Source organism: Patagioenas fasciata, chromosome 6, assembly GCF_037038585.1.
Source record: "Patagioenas fasciata isolate bPatFas1 chromosome 6, bPatFas1.hap1, whole genome shotgun sequence".
NCBI classification, from domain to species: domain Eukaryota; kingdom Metazoa; phylum Chordata; class Aves; order Columbiformes; family Columbidae; genus Patagioenas; species Patagioenas fasciata.
Window position 1 is genome coordinate 13,640,175 of NC_092525.1, and position 19,216 is coordinate 13,659,390.

At 42.1% G+C, this 19,216-nt stretch overlaps 1 protein-coding gene across 2 annotated transcripts in view; it reads right to left on the reverse strand.

The window, feature by feature from the left end:
- COP1 (COP1 E3 ubiquitin ligase) overlaps positions 1-16,251 on the reverse strand; it is a 124,168-nt gene extending 107,917 nt beyond the window's left edge. The window contains exons 1-6 of one of the 2 annotated variants that reach the window (XM_065842532.2): positions 15,814-16,251; positions 9,507-9,566; positions 8,327-8,424; positions 6,947-7,011; positions 4,440-4,559; positions 2,340-2,408 (exon numbers count right to left, since the gene is read on the reverse strand). In XM_065842532.2, coding sequence (XP_065698604.2) covers positions 2,340-2,408; positions 4,440-4,559; positions 6,947-7,011; positions 8,327-8,424; positions 9,507-9,566; positions 15,814-16,160 — 759 coding nt within the window. In that variant the 5' untranslated portion in view covers positions 16,161-16,251. Of the gene's footprint in view, positions 1-2,339; positions 2,409-4,439; positions 4,560-6,934; positions 7,012-8,326; positions 8,425-9,506; positions 9,567-15,813 lie in introns of both variants that reach the window. The other variant, XM_065842531.2, reaches the window with a different exon arrangement.
- Positions 16,252-19,216: the final 2,965 nt, after the last annotated feature.

Here is a 19,216-nt window from a genome sequence, read left to right on the forward strand (position 1 = left end):
TAAGCTATATTCAGAAGCATATTAGGAAACAGAGTCACCAGGCAATTTTACATTCCTTTAAACAACAAAAGATTTGAATCAGGCACTCTCAGCCACACACAAAAGCAGCTTTATTTTAATTTATTAAGCACTTTGTTGCAGTTATGGCTTACTGAATGAAATTGCAATTGCCCTGCAGTTATCTTTACTAGAACCAGGTTTGGATTAGGAAAGGAAAAATGGGGTAGTGTTCCTCTACATAATAAAGCCTGCTCGTTTGACTCATAGCTGTGGTCAAAACATCACAGAAATGTTCCAAGGTCCACACATGTTCCTTCAATTCCATTCTTAAACAGTCACCTATTAACAGCACCAAAAGAAATTATGGTAAACTCCGAAGCACCAAGTCGCTTAATTTTCTCTATGGGTATAGCTTGATTGCTGAAGACAGATTTTGATATCTTTCTAAAATTATCCTGCTGACTGGTCTGTATTTTCTGTGCTTCTAATGTTTCTTATCTTTATCAAGTAAAAAGAAAGATTGTTAGCAGCAAGGCTGACAAGGTCTCGTTTCCCTCAAAATAAATGACAAGGCCAGACACTAACCACTATGGCAAGGACAGAACTGACAGGCCTGCACAAAAGTCTTTGGAGATGTGACAGTTGGTATTTCACGTTGGAATATAAAGAGGGGTAAGAAATCACATCAGAGGAAGTCCTGGCAACAAAGAGAACACATAAGCTGGGACAGAGAGGATCTGAAATAAGTTAAGTGGCCCAAGAGGCTTCATGATGTTGCCAATGCCATATTCAGAGGATCTGCAGCCAAAATTAAGTTTCTTTAGCCTCAAAAGAGAGACGCCACCCTTGGACATTATTAGTAAAACAAAGGGCAGATGTAGATTAGATGGAAAAGGTATCTCAGGTGCTAAAAGTCATAGTCAGAGATGGAATACAGTGCTACAGTATGTTATAAACCAGAAATTATGCAATTTCCCTTCCCTCCATCCTTCCCACTCAACACCTGCAAACTAAAGTAGGTGTCAACAGCCCCCTCCTTCTGTGAGAGTTGGTCCAACTCAGCTTCACCCAGGGGAGGAGAAAGCAAAGTCATTGACTTTATGGTACTGTCCCAAAGAAAATGCAAGTAGATATTCTAAAGATCTGAGAGGTACTTGTAAACTAAGCCACCATAAAATAACTATACCAGCATTCAAGAAATGAAAGCTAAGAGATACCTCAATGGTTTTGAGCAATACCTGTGTCTTTGCTGTTTAGGTAAAATATGAGTAATACATTCTTCCTTCCTTTTTTCCAACCCTGAAGGACCAAACAGGTAGTATGCTTCATGCTAAACAGCATCAGAAACAGAAGTGTGCCATTTCGTCTTCACTGACATCTGCAGATAGCTAAGATATTCTCCTATGTACATTCTCCTTTGATATTTAGGAATCCTAACCATTAGTATTTTCATCACCTCCCACTGGACACTATGCCTAGTAGATCTCACTCAGCAAACGTGGCTTTATCTTGGAGTCAGTTTTCCCCTCCGTTAGTTCCTTTCCATTGCTGCTGTTGGTTCTGGTCAGAAGGCCATTGGGATCTGTTGGCAAACAGACTCTGAACAACTTGCTTTGGGATGGCTCCACAACCAGACCCTCAATCCATTCAGGAAAATGCTTATTACACCCATTGTCTTTACATGGTTCAGGTTACACTGCTGGGTCTGATATTCTTCACATCTTTCATTAAAAGCCATGACCTTCAAAAAAGGTTGTCCTTTTGTTGTTTTCACAGTTGTTTTTCTAGATTTCTGGGATATTTCTAGTACTAGGGGTTTTGCACTGTATTACATTATAAATGATAAGTCCCAAATCATGAAAGACTGTGTAGCTGATTATGGAAACCACTTGAGACACTCATTTTCAGTCAAATATGGAGGGAGCATAGAATATTTGTTCTTTTATGACACAACATTGGTCACGGCATTTGATACACTAAAAGAAAAAATTTCAGAGTGACAATTTCACTCCTTCCCCATCACAGAAATATTTCGTTTCAATAATTTGATGTACATTTACAGTGAGGAATCTCTGCCCTCAAGTTCCCTTCTTCCCACGTGCTTCACGATTGTGAGACAAAAAGCAAGCCATTAAAAATTGAAGCTGCCACATGTAAAGAGATTAATTTTCCTTAAAACCCACATGTCCTCTGCCTGAGATTTCCCCAAGCACATCCTGCCTTTTTCTTTGCAGAGACAATGCCAGGCTAATATACCACTTCAACAGAAATTTAAGCAGACATGAACTGGTAGAAAGCAGCAGACACCACCTCACCCATGGAAACACAAAGCAAGTTACCTCTCTTTTGTTTCTTCTTGCAACTTTGAGAAACTCCATAAGGATCTGTAACTGGGCAGCATGGGACTCCTGTAATACAGTAAACAGGGAACATTCCTTTAATACACAGAAAGCCACACAACACAGAAACAGCTTTCGCTGAGAGGTAAGGAAGAGAAAATAGCTTGTTAAGGCTGTTCTAAGAACGGTAGTATTACTTTGCCTCACAGGTTTTAAGGTTTTGTTTGGCTCATGGCAATTTTTTGCATGAAGACAGAAAACCTTGTAACAGCTCTTGTTGGTGTGTTACTGAAGACTTATGAGTAAGTTCAAATTCTTCCCAGTGTTATTGGCTACAGCATCTGAAATTAGTTTTGGAATACAGGTTCCTCACAGGCTCATCTTCTACCCTGGAAGACCATTAGCATCCACTTCATGTTTAACATACTAAAGCATTAAGTATTTGTAAGAAAACCACCTCACTTCAAAATTAACATTTGTATTTATGTGAAGAAATTACTGCTGAACATTTCTCAAAAGTGGAAGACAACAGTAAAGTCACTGACGAAGCTAAAACATCCTTTTCCCATCTTTCCATAACAGGTCATTTACTTCAACCATTGGCTTAATATTTTCACCCAAACTGGCCAAAATTGGACAGGGTAAAATAAGAGAAGCACAAGGGGAAAGAAAAATAAAAACTACATTCCAACATTAATGTAGCCCTAATTCTATCCCAGCATTGTGTGGCTTATCTTCACAGCCTACCAAAATATTTACTATTAAAGAACCGTGAACATATACTCAAAGAGAACCAAGACACAGGAGCATGTAGAATCCATTAAAGACAGATGAGACAGGAAAAGAGATGAGGATGCAAGACTACAAATTTGTGAGATTATTTTATTCCTCCCCACCCTGTGATGATAATGAAAGTGAAGCAAGTAAAACCAGAAAGGAAAAATGTTTTAAAATTGTTCTTTAAGTGTCAGGCATGGTTTTGGTTTTTTGTCTGTTTCTTTGGGGTTTTTTGTGTTTTGTTTTCCTTGGTTGGTTGTGGTTTGTTTTTAGGGCTTAGTATCCTCAAAAGATATTTCTTCTCAGAAGCACCCATATACTCAGTTTTGTGCCTCCTTTTGTTTTAGATTGCTCACAAATGACAAAAAAGCTTCAAGGGGAAAAAAAGAAGAGGTTTTACTCAAGTTAGAAACCATATTCCCACCGCATCTTCACTGAACCACAACAAAAAATTTATGCACAAGTCCCCATGTGATACATATTTTTGGGTTACTTTCCTTCCATCCGAACCAGAAGTTCTGTAAATACTGATTCTGCGAGAGTGAATTGAGATAAGCCATTCCCAATACAACTTTTCCTCACCTGTTTTAAAGAACCATCCAAGTCCAACCTCCTACCCAAAGTTCACTAGGCCAAATTTTGTAATCCAGTTTGAGAAGACATGGCTCTCCTAACTGGAAAATGGTCACTTGAGACCAACAGCATGGAATGGCCAAATATATGAGAATCATCCCAGACTAAAAACATTTTGGTTAAATCATACGAACAGCTTGCTTCATATTGTATAAAACCTCAATCCAGCCTGGTAAGACATTTGAACCTTTCTTTCAAGCATTAAATACTAAGAAAACTCTTCAGGCATGGCAGTCACTTGGGTTATATCAGTTCCAGTGAAAACTAAAAGATGTAATTTTTTTTTTTACATGTTCATTGAGTTTATTCCTTAACCTATATATTTTGGACTTCTTCCTGCTTATTACCAAGAAAGATCTGACATTTACTTGTGCAATAGTCAATTAGCAAACATCGTCATATGCATTTCTCTGTTCTGCTAGCCAGTTTCTCTTATCCTTTTCCATTTTCCCTGCTTGTTTATACAACCCTGCCAGCAGCAACACTACAAGCACATTATGGGCATCACAGTCAAAATGTTAGTTTGCTACAAAGGTCAGTGAGATGAACAACTTTTCAACACTAAAATGCAAGACAAAATTCTCAGCAATTAATTCAGTAATTGAATCTTACTTCAAGAACATAAAAGCATGAAAAAAAGCTGCTAACTTGTCAGTGGTGTTCATTTAAATAAGACAAGAAAGTTCTTACTGCTTCCAACTGCTTCTTCTTCTGCACCAGCAGCTCCAGCATCAGGTTGACATTGGCCAAGTCAAGATTGTCTTGATCAGTTCCCAACAAATCTTGAATTATCTGCCACCTGTGGCCATTCTATAAAGAAAACAAGAGACATTAGAGAGAAAGTGGGTTCAAGTCATCCAGAGCTACATCCAGCAACAAATTTTAAAAGCAACACTGCAATATTTCATCTCTTGGTAAAAATTTGAAAACCATTTTCAGAGATCCAAATTCCCAGTTCTCCCACACGTACAGGATATAAGTCTTTCATCCTGCTGTGTAACTGCTTATCTTATTTGGAAGATATTTGAGCTTTATGAGAACATAGCTGGTGCTGCCACGAAGCGATTATTTCACAGCCACAATTTTATCTGATTTGTGCCCTACTTTCTGAGAACATGTTTCTATGGAAAGAAAGAAAAAAAACATGTTTTTTCAAGCTGAGTTGGATTACATCTATCTGAAATACTGTTAAGTGACAATAGCTTTTAATTTTTTTAACGAATAGGTAAAGCTCTCACGCTAAATTCAAATGGAAGAAGGTAGTATCAGCTTATCTTTTCTATTCTCACCTCCCTCACTACTCCTCTTAAGAGCATTTTCACAGGAAATGTGTGAGCAGGAAAGAAGATTGAGCTCAGCAGGATGATCTTCTCATTCAACCTGCTAGAGGTGAGGAATCCTCAGAGATCCAGCTACTACCATCCCTCCCTACAGACTGTTGGCTCTTCCCATTGCCAGGAAAGAGTAAAAAAATCAATTAAATAACCTTTTAGCACAGGAAGACCCGGATAACAGGTTAATGGTAATATAGCCTTACATTACAATGCCTCAAGAACCAAAAGAAGCAGCTGAAAGGTCTCTAGGCCTTCCAAGAAACAAAGCTGGATTTTAAAAATCCTGCCCTATAAAATCTATGAGGCTAGCTCAAGATATTTAAATGTGTTAGAACTAGAAACGCCATCCAGTCTAAACCAAACATTTTCCAAGAGGTACTAGTAGCCCATTTGTATTGGCTAGCTTAAGAAAAATAAAATATCTCACATCCATACACACAACTTTTTACACAACCCTCAACAGAACATGTGGAAACCACACAGGTAAAAACTCAATTTCCATCTGAAATAACCACACACACAAAAATACAATTTTAAAGACAAAAAGATTCTATACAAACTTTAACAGAGTAATGTACTAGTAAAGTGTACTACTGCTAAAGTACTCTGAAAGCTTCAATGATACCATAACTTGATTTCTTAATGAGACAAATCCACGACAAAGAAACTGTGTGTTTGCTGCAACATGTTGTGAGTGACTTCTCTTAATAGCAGAAGTAATGCAAGAGGAGAACAGGCACATTAAGAGGCCGATACAACAGCAAAAGTTTCTCTTTTTAGAGAGATCAGTACTTTTTATTTGCTGCCACAAGGTAGACAATGCTGTGTTGGACAAAGTCATGTTACATGTCCACTTACTGGTTGTTACCTAACATCAGTGCATCTACGGGCAGAGTTTTGAAATGTGTGCTATAAGAAAGTAGAACCCATTCCCAGGAAGTTATTGTACATGCCTTCAGGTCAATTGTGTACATTTTAAACCAGGTATGGTATACACATATTTTATATTGAATGTAAAAACTTAGTGTGAGTAAATCCATGAATTCTTAAAGCGTGCTCTTTTTATAGCATACAACTGCTGAAAGCATTAAGGACTGTGTTGCAAAAACCAAATTGGGGTTTTAAACTGACAAAAACAGGGGGTGCTTGATTTTTAATATTAGTTTGCAACCATATTTATGAATTACAGAAGCCAATGAAGCCAGACATAGCGAGACAAATACACAAGTTTCCTGGTTAATGTCATATAGCCTATTTGATCTTAATGTACAAGAGCATCCGCTGCTGCTGTACAGGGGTTTTAATGAACTGGGAACACAGATCATGCTCTGATTCCGTGACATTAAGTAAGCCTAGAAGATATCCAGGCAGTTTTCTCTGGGATCAGAGCCAGAACACCAGCACTCAGAACGCATCCTTCTCCCCCTTGTGGCTGGTATTAGCTTTCCTCCAACTTCCATGCAGAACGCAGCTTCTCGCACATGACCAGACAAGCCTGTGGCACTTCTAATCATCCATTACTCTCATTGCAGCTGTAATTTCCAACACTGAATGAAAATTATTACCTTTAAACAAGTGTGCTTCCGTGGGTAGTTTCCCAGGTTATTTTCAATACATCATATGACACTTAGCTACGATAACACAGCTTGCCTCTGCACATAGATTGCTGGCAGGTGGAATGAGAGTTAATAAGGTTAAAGGGATCTAGTGCCACCGATACTGGTATTATTCCCACATAAAGCAAGTTAAAGCATCAGCTCAACAGTGTAATTTCTTCTAAATTAAGCCACATTATGACAAGTGCTGTGCAGAACCATTAAATAAATATAAAGTAAAAAAGTTGGAACATACGGTGCTACTCACTGAATGGTCCAATTTGAGTCTTTTCTCCTCAGATCTTTGCTTCTGTTTAAGAATAAGTTCATTAACTAGAAACATAAATAAACAGGATGTCAGAGTTGGAATTCAAGTTCACAAAGAAGTATGAAAAAGTCTACCTCAATATTTTTACTTTGGTTATTAATTCCACAGTAAGTTTATCAGTAATTAAAACAGTAGATGACTCATTTTTTTTTCTCACCAATTTATTCCTTTTTTTGTGAAGTACATTAAAAATATTTTTTTAAAAAAAATCATCAAAAACAATGACTACGCATTCCCCAAATTGCTTCAGTTCCTTTTTCTAAGCACTCACGGTTCTTTGACAAAGCTTTTCAACTCCAAGGCAGAAGTGTATAACAGAAGAGCATGAAGGAGATAAAACATTAACTAGTTTGCTACAGGCCAGAAACAAGCTCAGCAAATAGAAGAACTTTTTCCTTTAATTACTATGTGCATTTTTAAAGGTATATTTTCGCTACTGTTTTATTTCACACCAATTCAGCGAACGGTGCAAAAAGAGATAACCTCAAGCCTTTGCACACACATAAACAAGTTCTTCCCCCTCCTCATGTGTGTTTTCCCTCACAATACAGGTGTGAAACCCCTGAATGTAGGTGTCTGACTTTGGCACAACATGCTTGGATCTAAGTCAGGATGCCCATTGCTAAAGCATTCCTTGGCTACTGCAGCTTTTAATCTATTTACTATCAAATGGATACCCTAACACATAAAATCAACATTTGATTTAATTTTGATATTTCATACCACAATGTGCTCCTTTGCTATTTTCTCCCCATAACAAAGATTTAAACTCTATCTCCAGTTAGGAAGATTTCCCTCCCATGTTTAAGAAGAAATCAGTTAGGACTGCATATATGTATGCATACAAATATTTTTTTCTGTATGTGATTTACACACATACATAAAATCACATGGACCTCACTGCAGCAGCCAAAATAGTCCAATACATAATTCAGCCTCCCCTCCTTCAGTGTCCTTGTTTTGTAAACAGGGCATGTTCTTGATTATTAGACAGACAACAGTGCAAGAAAACGCAAGTAAATAAAGAGATTCAAATGTCTAGCCACTAGAAAAACATCTTCATTTTGCTTTTCTTAGTATGCAAACAGCAGCAAGTCAGTCTCAGTACTGTAACTCGCATACAGAACTGCTGGAGGCAGTGGAGTATTAACAATTCATACTACTAACCACTTTTCATATAAAAGCCACAGTAGACCCAAGGGCTGATGTTTGGATTTTATTTTCAATATCCAGAAGCTGGTTATTTCTAGGTCAAATTTACAAGTGCCTGCCTTCCTTAACAACTAAGATGATCCTCATTCAAGGAAACCTAAAGCTTACCTAAGAAGTTAGGATAAAGATGATCTATGTTGTCCACAACATAATTGCATTTGGGACATCTGTTATTGTCCTCCAAGCTCTGGTGAATACATTTATAGCTGTTTAAAAACAAAAAAAAAAAAAGAAAAAACAAGTGAGCAAACATGAAGGAACAAAATATAAACACAGGGTAAACAACATCAACCATTGATAACCTGTGTGTTGCCAGCTGCTTCATCAAGATCCTACAGCAGAGGCAAAATGTTCCAGTATTAACTCAGAGTGCGCTACGGCAGAGGGACAGCAAAGTTTCTTGGCCAGGATTACCAAAGGTATTTAAGTACATACAACATTTGACAACGTTACTCTGTTCTTTCTGAATAAAGATATTGGAATGCCCTTCATCTTGGACTTTTTTTAATAAATTATGGATCACAGGGATAAAATCTGCTGCTTGAAGCACTGCTTTAGGCTACTAAAGTAGTACTTCTTGTCAAAGGTAGGTGATTTATTCCTAGTTAATAGACACGATAAGAGTATAATGTACACGAGACATTAAAACATCATGGTTCAACATTTATTCCAATCCCTAGTTTAGAAGAGGAGGAGCAGACAACTCCACACCTGCCCCTGGAGGGCTCTTGTACTTCTGCACACTCCTTATGCCAGCCAGAGATAACACACCAAAACACAAGCGGACTTAGGGCGAACTCAGTACGATAGAAACAAGTCTGAAGCATACTCTCTCTCAAAAGTTTAAGAATTGCAATAGACAATGTGCAAACCATTTCAAACTGTATATGGTCTCGCAAAAGGCAAGACGGACCTGCTAACACCAACAGTGACTCGCGTGACTTCTACAGACGCAGAACCCACCACTTTGCCTGGTCACAGACACCTTCCACCATCAACAGTAAGGTGACAAACTGTTCCGAGTCTGGGTAATGGATGCTACCAGCAATTAATGAGCATTTTATTTCTTTACAGAGGAAATACAGTGGCACAACTTTTTTTTGTTTTAAACGCCAAGGTGGTTTTCTTTAATCTGACTGGTGTTCATTATTAAAAATTTGATTTCAACCTCTTTCTTCAGTGCAAGGACAAAAGAATAACAAAAACTCGGAAGGGATTCACAGTAACATCAGTCCACACACGCTCTAAGAGGTGGATATTTTGCACGATGGAAAAAGAAAAATCTTACCAGAAACTGTGTCCACATTTTGTCATGTAGGCTTCTTCAATCATATCAAAACAGATTGGACTGAAAACAAAACGAAGGAAATATCAGTTATGTATTATGTTAAAAAAATGAAGGAAAGTATTATTAATTCAAAGCAGACACCTTATCACGCTTAGGTAATATTTTCTGTTTGTAAAATGAAAGAGGACACAAAAGTGCAGCAGTAACCAGCCAGTATAAAGATCAAAAGGGCAACCAACAGTTCTTTGAACTCGGAAGTTTGCTACAATTAGAAACCAAGTAAGCATTCACTTTTGAAGCTTTCAATAGTTGCAAACCACCCAAACAAAGCCAGAGTACCTTCGGCAAACAAGGCTGCAGAAGAACCTTCAAACCATCTGGTACTAGGTCTCAAAACAACGTGAAAAAAAAATGTTTTTTACATGAACAAATATAACGTATTCATAAGTGACACCAAAAATAGTTTATAATTCCTTTTTTCAGCCAATAGCTATCTATAATTAAAAAACCCCACAACGCAAAGAGGCAGAGCAGAACAGAAATAGTAATGATGTCATGAGAACAAGAATTAATAAGCAGGAGGAGAAGGAAGGTGCCAAGGAGGGGGTGTGCCTGCAGAACGCTGTCGGGCTGCAGCCAGGGCTGGGGCTGTCAAGCCTGGTGTTAAAAAAAAAAAAAAACAAAAGGAAGAGAACAGGAAAAGTAGAATATGGGACCGTGGAAACAAGGGCTTTTGTTTTTTATCAAGACTTGCTAGTGAGCAAAGCGCAGGCAGCTCTCCAGGAGGGATCGCCAAGGACTAAGCAGGGAGCTAAAGGATGTGCAGGAACCTGAGCAAGAGATGCAGGAATCCAGGTGAGACAGGTAGAGGAAGAAATCTGTCTCATCATTAAGTGGCCATGACATGTTTGAAAGGAAAATGAAACACAAATGAAAGCAGGAGGGATATATCTTACTTCCAGTGACTCCTAGGGCTGCTGTCCCTGACACCTGGGAAGATAATGCTATCACATACATGCTCTTCCTCAGGTCTTGGCCAGCTATCCAGTGAGATGCTGGGGACAGCAATGTCACAATTCTGCACATATCACATGTACCAGCTGGGTCATAAGCTTCACCTGGCTTTCAAGCCCTTGCAGAGATCCAAATGCTCTCCTCTCACTCCACACCAATCTCACTTCAGTGAGGTTTCCACCAGCACTTGTTTTCTCCAGGAACAGCTTCCTCCCACCTTCTGCCAACAAGGCAGTTCCCACAGAATGAGCTGTTAATAAACTGTTAACAACTTCTGAAAAGCAGAAATATTTTTGAATCCAAGATCAAAAAACCCAGATCAGACTGCAATAAGCAGCCAGGGGAGAGGAGCACCTCAGTTTATCCCCTTGTTAGCACTCAGCAGAAGTCATTCCCCCTTTCTGCCATCCATTTTAGAGGGTACTAACATTTGTTGTCCCAATTAGGCATTTAAAAATAGGAAAGAGGAAACACCTCTTCAATAAACACTTATTTTTAAGCCCATCAAGGGGAAGCTGTGGCCCCTGCCAATGCAATCCCCTGATGACCGAACCAGAAAACATAGACGCATTGAAAGGGTTGTCCAACCTCACATACAAACCAGGGTGTCTTAAGTATTTTACCAAATCATCTGTGTAATCACAATATAAAGGCAAACTAATCAAACCCAGAAAGCTACTCTCTGAATGAACTGAGTCACCAGTTCTGCTCCTCAAAAGAAGCCTCTGAATTAACAGACACCTTTCCCTCTTCCACCCTCGCAGACTTTTCCTGGACATTCATCTTGAGTAGCACCAACTTCAGAGGTTCAAATCACTACATGCGAGTTAAAAGTGTTTTTAGTTTCAAGGCACTGTTTAGTCAGAATAAATTATGATCAAACTTAGCCAACAATGGTGGATTAATAAAAGGAGAATTAGGCACCTTTGTACTCTACTACTTTGAAAAAGAAAGTCAGAGACTTCCGGTTATATGAGTGCCTGAGGCTGGTTCCTTCCCACTGGTGATGGGCAGCTTAAATTCTTTGCCTTTCTCTAGTCATACTAACACAGTCACACTCTGTATCATGCTAAAAACTGCTATTTCCCACAGGGCCAGATGTGTTTTTTCCAGCACACTCCTAATGCCCTGCCTCTAAAAAGAGCAACAACCAACAAGGCTGTAAGGCTCCTCTGTCTGCAACAGGACACCACAAATTAGAGCACAAATAGGAAGATTACCTAACATGACACTCACCCAAGACCACTGTTCCCAAACTTATTCTTCTTCATACTAGTTTGATTGCAGAAGTGACAGAGCCAAAATAGGTGAGAAAAAGCAATCAGAGCCAGCAAATGCAGCCATTCAGTGCCAGGGTCATCGTTAACAGAGCCTGAAGTTTCCATTAAGAACAGTTTCTCCCCAAATGCTCACTGATTTACAAGTGGAAACAAGATTGATGTCTTTTAATACTGACCAAAGCCAAGCTGGCTGTAACACATGGAAGTTGCTCTGCACCAGTTGTTTTAAGTTAATTTAACACAGAGGGACGGTTAAGAATGTAGTGGAGCAATGGGGGCTTGAGATACACTACAGCTTGTAGCACACACCAAAATTGAGAAGCACCAGTGTGGTGAAATCAAGGCTTCTCTGCCTGAGACAGCTCTTATTCTCCATTTGTCTCAAGCAGCAGAAGCAGGTAAAAAGGATGCATACTACTTCAGCAAGCCAAAAATATCACTGTTCTTTACAGATATTGATGCCCTATTTACTATACAGCTGTTTGATTTTTTTTTTTAATCCAGCACTGCAAAGGCTTACCATTCTTTCGCTATGAGGTATAACTCAAACATTTTTAAATCATTTTAACCAAGTTCACACCTCTTAAGTTTTGCCAGCTGTTTTCAAGGCACCTCTCAAGAGTGCTACTGTCATCCTGCTGCTATCCAAACACCTGGCTCAAGTGGTCACCGAAATTTAAATACATTTCAAATTTCCTTCTGCTCTGCAGTAAACAAGACCCATTACAGTTTCTCCCTCCTATTCTGCACCTCTTTGGTCAAAGAAGAGAGTAGGACTTGCTGCAGGCTCTGTTCTTCACAGAGAAGGTGGTCACGTTAAAGATCACAGCCATTACTATATATGTAAGAAGAAGATCAAATAAAACCATGGATTATAAAACCACCATTGTACATGGTACATAAACAGCTCACTGTGTTTTCAGTTGGTAGCCTCCAGGGTTAATTTGCAGCATTGCTAACTGAAGAGGTTTGCCTGATTACAAGCACCTGAACAACCACACTCAGTCCACACCTGACACTAAGAGGTAACCAGTCACCTGAGGAAAAAAAACCCCATGAACCTGCAAGTCCACCATTAAGCAAAGCACACAGCCCCTGAGTTTGCTGGGTGTACCTCTCCAGGTCAGCATGCAACATCCCCTCTTCTCTATGTACTGAATTCTGCCTGAGCACTGGCACAAAGCAACTGCTGGAGAGACAGCCTAACTCGCACCCCCTTCATCCAGGGAGCACAGCAAATAGCCACTGGTTTTAAAGGCGTTTAGACAACCACTAACTGGGAGGGCTAATGTAAGACCTGAGAAAACCATAAGCAATTACATTGCTGGACAGCAGAAAATCATCTGATTAGAGGGTTCCCTTTCAGATGCTCTCCAGGCAAGTGGAAAGAGGTCTGCCTACACCAACAGCACAAACTACCTTTAAATTCTACATCCTGCACTAAGAGAAACAAAAAGTTTCCCCTCTCATGAGAAAGTTGACCAGACAGACCTACTTGCTTCCCTGACTAGAGTGAAACATTTCCAGGCAGAAGCTGATACACACCACAAATGGTACACACTTACTAAACGTTTCACAACACAGACTAGCAACCTATGCCAACATTTACATTAAAGCCCAGGTCTCACACAGCTGAGATAGCACTTCCAGAAGACAGGCAGGGAGGTTGCACTTATTAACACTATTTACGGGATTTCCACTTGCACCTTGGTGTTTGAAACTCACCCAAACTTCTTTACTCTTTCCCACCTTCAGTCTGGTACAGGCAGAATCTACCACTGAGTTTATGCTGTAGCTAACAGCAACTCACAGCCCATGCTCAGGAAAATTAGCAAATGTTCCATGCAGCTGGCAGCATCTTGAAAGTGTCCTTACAGAAAAAAAAAAAAAGCATATGGAAAACTTCTGCTTCTCACACTGAGATATACAAAACTTATTTAAACCAATTAAATCCCCCCCACACACACACATACACCCCTCTGTCTTCTTGGGCATTGCTCATAATTCCAGAGTTGCACAGTTGAGTTTATTTCTGTACTGCATAACTGTATTGCTAACCGAAAAAAACAAAGAGGAATACTATAATTTGAAGCTAGTGATAATAAGCAAGAACAAGCCCTACAGCCCACAGAAATACACAGCAGTTGAGAATCCAGGGAAGTTAACTACAATCATTGTCTGCTCTTAAAGCTTCTGACCTGCCGTTCAATCACTCAATATTGCTCTCTTGTAAACGGTAACAGGGGGACAAGTGAAGATATTTTGCCCTGATTACTACTCAGTGATTTTCTCCTCTCACTTCATGCAGCCAGCAGCACTCCTTGATGAGGAGAAAACAGCTAATTACATGTTCTCCTCAAAGCATACACAGTAGTTACCCTGCAGGAAAAAAAAAAAAAGAACCAAGAACTAAAAGAAACTAAGAAACTCAGCTTTTTGAACTTTCCTTAAAATATTTCAGCTGGCCTACAAACTTCTTACAAGTGTCATTTCCTTTCAAACACCCTAATTTCTATGACAGACAGCAAAATGGGAAATGACAGCTGACCAGGAAGGGATGGGAAACAACTATTGCAGAGGGAACAACGGCAGAGGGAACAGAGGAGCTCAGGTATCCACAATCAAGTTATCCCCCAATCCCCCATCACCAACACAAACCCACACCAAGTGCCCTTAAATCCACCTGATGTGGCCTAAAGCTTTCAGCCAGGGTAGGACATCAGCCGATTACCACTGTGTGTCCTCATCCCAATTCTGCTGCTGAGCAAACACTACTTACAGTAACAAGTAGTAATTTTTATTATTACTTATAACTAAGAAGAAATAGTTACTGTTTTCTCTGCCACTAACTTTTTAGCAGCCTCTGGTTCTCACTTTAGCAGCCAGGATATTTCCTATCTACTCTGCTAGACAGGTTACAAAGCTGTAAAATCACATTTACAGGTTTTTGAGAAAACACCTGTCCTGTGGAGTTGCCAAACAACCAACCCTCACCAATAAGTCACAGCTGTCAGACAAAGTAATCTTCCTTTTTTTTTAATCTGCTTCTTTCCAATCCATAACTTCCCTACAACTTGAGCTTCTCTCCAATATCTCCTCAGTGCTTGTCTCTCAGGTAAATGTTTACCCCTGCTTTTTGTTCTCACATTTTAGTATATCCAACCAGCTATAAAAACCAAACCTACTCCTTATGTTAGGAGGCTTGAAACCCATCAGCTATAGGGCCTGTTTAAAACTGCAAATTACCAACAAGTTCTCAAACCACACACAGTAGAGGGCCTTGGTCTACAACTTCTGCTGAAAAACTATTTCCAGCTGTGAGTTACAGCCAAACATTAGAAGCAAAGCACCTGAACATCTTCAAGAAAAATCTTTATCCCATCACAACACCAAAATTTCCCACCCATCTGGCTTGAGGTGCCAGAGGGGCACAAACCTTATTGCTGTTTCAAACTAGCCAACCTTTCCCAGCATGAGAGGCAAACCCACACCAGCTTTGCTGGATTGACCAACCACCACGAGACCCCTCGGATCTCCATCCACAGGGGCACAAAATCCTCTGCCAACTGCTCCTTCAGGGGCTGGAGCAGGGCAGCACAGCGGGTCCAGAGGAGACCAGAACCCCCCCGGTCCCCACCCAAGCACACAGGACGTGTCCTTGCCATGTCAACACGTTATGAGGAAACATCTCCGGTCGCGGATCCGTTCCGAGAAGTTGTGCTGCTCCGGCGCGTACCCAAGGAGGAACCTGCCGGGAATAACCTGATTTGGTTTAAAAAACACAAGAGTGTGTGAAACCAACGCCGTTACACAGGGCCAAACAGCAAACAGGCACAAAACGGGGCGAAAACACCCCAAACCCCTCGAGGGCAATCAGACGCACCGAAGTCTCTCAAGCCCCAGCGAGCCCCCGCGGTGCCGCTCCCGGCTGCTCCGTCCCCCCGCCGGTGTTTCGCACCCCACCCGCATGGCGGCGCCGCGGGGGCCGTTATCGCGACACGTATCGCGCTCACCAGACGAAGTCGTTGCTCTTGTCCTCGTAGGAGTTGATGAGCCCGTTGCAGAGCGGGGTGAGCAGCGGCCTCTTCCTGCTGCTGCCGCCGCCGCCTCCCGCGCCGCTGCCGCCGCCTCCCGCCGAGGAGCCGCCACCGGGCCGCGCCGCCGCCGCCAGCCGGGCCAGCCCCGCTCCCGAGCCCGACACGGCGGCCGCCACCAGCACAGGCCGCGCCGCCGCCGCCTGCGAAGAAGACGAACCCGGCGCCATGGCCGCCGAAGAGGAGGAGGAGGAAGAGGAGGAGGAGGAGGCCGGGGTGGCGGCGGGCGGCGCGGCGGGGTGCGGCGGCGGGCGGCTGCCCGACATGCCGAGGCCGGGCCGGGCGGAGCGGGGGCCCCCGACGGCGGAGCGGCCTCAGCGCATCCCCGCGCGCGCGGCGCCGCGGGAACAATAAAGTTCGTTGAAAGAAAAAAAAATAATAAAAAAAATACGCCCGCCCGCGCGGCGCTTGTTCAAGCTTTATTGACAAGCAGACAGGCCGGCGCGCATGCGCGGGGCGGGGCCGGGCTCCCCTCGGGGCGGGGCGGGGCGGGGTGTCCCTGGAGGGAGCGGTCGGTGTGCCGTGCCACCGGGGGTCCCTAAGGGGCCGGGTCGTCCTGTCCTGTCCTGTCCTGTCCTGTCCTGTCCTGTCCTGTCCTGTCCTGTCCTGTCCTGTCCTGTCCTGTCCTGCACAGGGTTCTGTCAGCTGCAGCTATCGCTTTGGATGAAATGCAAACGATAGGACCTGTCGAGAGGAAACAGCCTCAGACTGCCCCGGCGAGGTTTAGGTTGGATCTTGGGAACAATTTCTTCCCGAAAAGAAGGATGTCGGGCGTTGGAACAGGCTGCCCAGAGCAGTGGTGGAGTCACCATCGCTGGAGGGGTTTAAAATACACATAGGTGAGGTTCTTATGGACATGGTTTAGTGCCGCTGTTGGATTAGTGGTTGGACTTAATGATCTTAAAGGTTCCTTCCAACCAAAACGATTCTGTGATTCTATGTGTATCCCGAAGAGCAGCTCAGTTTTTTCTGGGCTTGAGCCAACTCTCTGCTGCCCAAGGGAATCCCACTAGCCAGGCCCACAGGCTGTTCCTGGTTCCCTACAATAGCCCATGGTTTTACAGAAGCAAGGGCAGACTGCTTTCTGCATAAGGTAACGGGTGAAGCGTTAATGAACGATGCCACAAATACGTTTCAGGTGTTAAGGCTGGAGATGTTGCCCACAGACCCAGACTTTTGCAAGCCAAACTGAAGGGTTCGTGAAACATGGCACTTGCCAACTTCTCACCCTGGCCAGAAATACTGCAGAGAGATACCTGGTGCTCCCTTTTATTTCTCTTCTAACAACTTATAAAAACATACTGCCTGCTTTGCATTGAGTAACTATATTGTCAGCTTTACCTGTCTAGGCTTAAAAAGGCAGCTGGAGAAACTCAAGGGCATTCCCTGAGGATGGCAATCCTAAACTCGAGCATGGGAAAACACACAAAGAGATCAACTCTGCAGTACTTCTCCCAGCAAAGCCAGCACAGTGAGCCTTCAACGGGCCATAAAACCTGCATGAGAGCTGGTAAAACTGGTCTGAGAGAAATAAAAAGGTGGCTTTGGATAGCCAGTGTTGGCCAGGAGACCTCTCTGGCACGCAGCAGGGTGTCAGGGACACTGGTTCACAAATGTGCCGAAGGGAACGCAGTGAAATGCAGCTCTTCATTTGCTCCAGAGATGCTGCTGCACATGGAGAGCTGCGGAGTGCTCCTCCTGCCCTCACCTCCCAACTGTGCTTGAATATCACTGGGTATTTGCCTCCGTGTATTTAACCCTAATGTTCAAAATAAATCCCAAGACAATCACCAAAACCCAAGCAGTCTCTCTGAGGAATGTTATTGTGGAAATGCGGATCGGTGCAACTCGGGAAATTCTATGGCAGGCAGCTTTGCTTTGAAATTCTGGTCGGTAGTTTCACCTTTGCAAGCTGACATCTGCCGTTTCAGTCACCCCCGTGATTTAACTTTTTGTTGCTGTTATTGTTTCTTTTTATAGTTTTGGTGTTCTATTTGGTGGTTTGGTTTGTTGATTTTTAGTCATTGTGTTCTCCTGTTTTCAATAAATAGCCTCTGGAGTGGCAGGTCTCAGGACTAACTCCGTAAAGACGTTGAAACACATCAATTCCCCCTTTTTCAGTAGAAGCAAAAGAGAACAGCATAAATATCTTTGAGCCTGACTGTTGGTGTCTGTGTGCATCATATTTCCTATTGCTAAGACAAAGGAAAACCTAATTTCCTTGTTTTCCAGAGGGACCAAAAACTTTATGGATGAGTATCTGCAATGGACTTCAAGGTTTCCAATGGAAGAACAAAGCAGTATTAAGCAGTAGTATTGGCAGTAGCACTTCTGCATGCTTTATATGTACTGAAATACTGGATGGTCCTTGGAAAGTCTTGCTATCCTTTGATGCCACTACTGGCTGTGCTCCGGGCAGGAAAAAGTGACACAGGTAAAAGCTGATAAAGATCAAATATATGCCCACTTCTGCCTGTATGTAACTGGCCTTCACAACAACACCTCTGTGGTCCATAGGCCAAGCAGTGAGTGTGGCACCCAGCAGCTCCAGCACCGAAAGACTAACCCCCTGAGCTTTAGGATGTCGTTACAAGCCCTTGGAGGCCCTCTAAGTGAAGAACTGGCTCTGCAGACATTTCTTACCTGGAGTTGCCTTGTGTTACCAGTTCCAAGATCAATGTGTGCAGCCTAAAGGAAGATTGGATGCTGCTTCCCAGAAATACTTTGCACATTGTACTGGGATAAAGTCTCCTGGTTTTAAAGTTTGCTGGAGCAGTGGTGCATCAGTTATCTTCCAGTCCCCATGAGCACAAAATGAGCTCTAAGAATTAATTCCCTGCTGTCCAAGTATCGACAAATCTGTTATTAGACTTGGTGGCAGGAGTACAAGAGTGAAACATGATAGATCAGCTGTGAGAGGTTTTTCTCTCTTAAAGGGGATATAATATTATATCTCTCTGCATTTGAAGGCATGTGAATCGCAGGAAGGCAAGCAAGACCTGTTCCTGATAGTCTGAAAACAAATCAGTTTCTCTGGGATAAATCATCTCCAGCTATAGCCCTCAGCAATTACTTCGTACAGTGAAACTGGTATTCCTGAGAGATGTGCATTTTGGGAGACTGTCTGTAAGAATCTGCTCTTTTCTATATTTTCCAGCCTTCAAAGCTGGTCACTCACCAGGTCTGAAGCAGAGAAATACCAGTTCTGATCCTGTGCAAGGAGGGGTGATGCACTAATCCTGACATTAAAGGAAGGAGCAGACAAGTACTGTCTATAGATGAATGAACCTTAATAGCAATATAGGTTCTGCTCTTCTGTATA